Source organism: Phalaenopsis equestris, unplaced genomic scaffold (genome assembly GCF_001263595.1).
Source record: "Phalaenopsis equestris unplaced genomic scaffold, ASM126359v1 Scaffold000113, whole genome shotgun sequence".
Lineage (NCBI taxonomy): Eukaryota > Viridiplantae > Streptophyta > Magnoliopsida > Asparagales > Orchidaceae > Phalaenopsis > Phalaenopsis equestris.
The window spans coordinates 357,141-358,772 of record NW_018164555.1 but is presented as its reverse complement, the minus strand read 5'-3'; the positions used below and the strand labels follow the sequence as shown (position 1 = coordinate 358,772).

Sequence of the window (1,632 nt, the reverse complement as noted above, 5' to 3'; positions counted from 1 at the left end):
GACAAAATTAAAGAAAGTTGTCTTAGATGGTTTGGTCACATTAAATGTCGACCATCTGATGATCCAATTAGGAGAGTAGATGTTTTAGATTCGACTTGTGTTAAGAAAGGCAGAGGTAGACCTAGGAAGACTTGGGCTCATTGTATTAAAAATGATCTTAGTTTACTAAAACTAAATGAAAATACGACACTAGATAGGAAGCAATGGAGAAAAAAGATTCATGTAGCCGACCCCACGTAGTGGGATTAAGGCTTTGTTGTTGTTGTGTATAATTTATATAATATTTATTTATTTCATATTTCAATATTTATATCTCGATTTCGATATTTGGTCTTTTTTCTTTTCATATTTTCAATGCATATAAAACAAAAGTTTGCCTAATATCTACACTAATCATATGTTATAATTTTTAAGATATGATTTATTATATTTCCTATTTCTCTCTTCCACCCATATTGATACCAATTGGTTATACTAATAAGATAGGTGTTTTTCAATTTTATAAATTATATTATTTTTACTAAATACTCCTAATACTCTCTCGATTTTAACTTTTGATCTTTCATAATGTGTTACTAAAAAAATCATAAAACAATAAATTTAATAATTTATATTAGATTTACTCCATTTTTTCGTTAGTTATTCTTCCCTATTTTGGCTCAGAAATGCATATCAAACTGGGTTTTTTTAAGTTTAAAAAAATATAAAAGTTATAACGTTGTGTCCATCATCTGTTTGTATCCTATAGTTTTAACAAAAGATGTGTTTTATGCCCATGTCGTGTTGTGTCCATGCACCAACTCCATGCCTGTTCATTATATGTAATTATAAACAAACACATAGCAGCTTCCTTCTAAATATGTACTCATATTCAAAAATCTCCAGTAATTCCTATAATCCAATTTGAATTTGAGCACCTTCAAGCTGAATTTCAGAGCATAAACTAAGAATACAAAAAAAAATATCCCAAGAAATTTTTACCAGATACTTCATTGCTAGAACCATCTTGCTATATATAAAAATCAACTGGGTTGAAAAACAACTGCATATGCAACTAAGGATGGTGTAATTCAGACTACAAATTTCCAAGCTTATTTGATGGAGTGTGTAAGACAAAGAGAGAAATCACTTAAATCTCAAATTAGATACCAATTTAAAGGGCAATTTGGTAGAGCCTTTTAATAAGATTTATCATTGAATTTACTAAATCCAGTCAAACAGTATAATGCACGAGTTTCATGGATTTATGAATTTTAGGATTTAGTGGTCCGAATCTTGCCTTCAATTCTGCTTAAATCCGGATTTACTAAAGCCAAGGGTTGGGTGAATTTACGGATTTACTAAATCCTACTTGCATCCAAACAGCACCTAAATCATTACTTTGTTACACGCACCCCTGTCAAACTGATTATCAATACTATAATCCAAACACAGTTTAGTATCCATTCCCCAACCATGGAGACAATAAATGACAAATGCAACTCAAAAATAGAAGCTCTACGCAGACCCCATTAGTATTTCGAATCATAAGCCACCACCAGAACGGTATAAATGCAAAAGTCCGAAATAGATTACTGACCTCGGCCCACAACAAGTAGCCAATGATGAAACCCTCGCGCTACTCCTCGGAAG

General features: G+C 31.6%; 1 protein-coding gene across 1 annotated transcript in view; it reads right to left on the bottom strand.

The window, feature by feature from the left end:
* Positions 1–1,632, bottom strand: part of LOC110020934 (AUGMIN subunit 6-like) — a 39,860-nt gene that overhangs the window by 37,474 nt on the left and 754 nt on the right. Inside the window, exon 4 of the mRNA XM_020719238.1 lies at positions 1,580–1,632. This exon is cut by the window's right edge and continues 1 nt beyond it. Within this exon, the coding sequence (XP_020574897.1) occupies positions 1,580–1,632 (53 nt within the window). The remainder of the gene's footprint in view (positions 1–1,579) is intronic.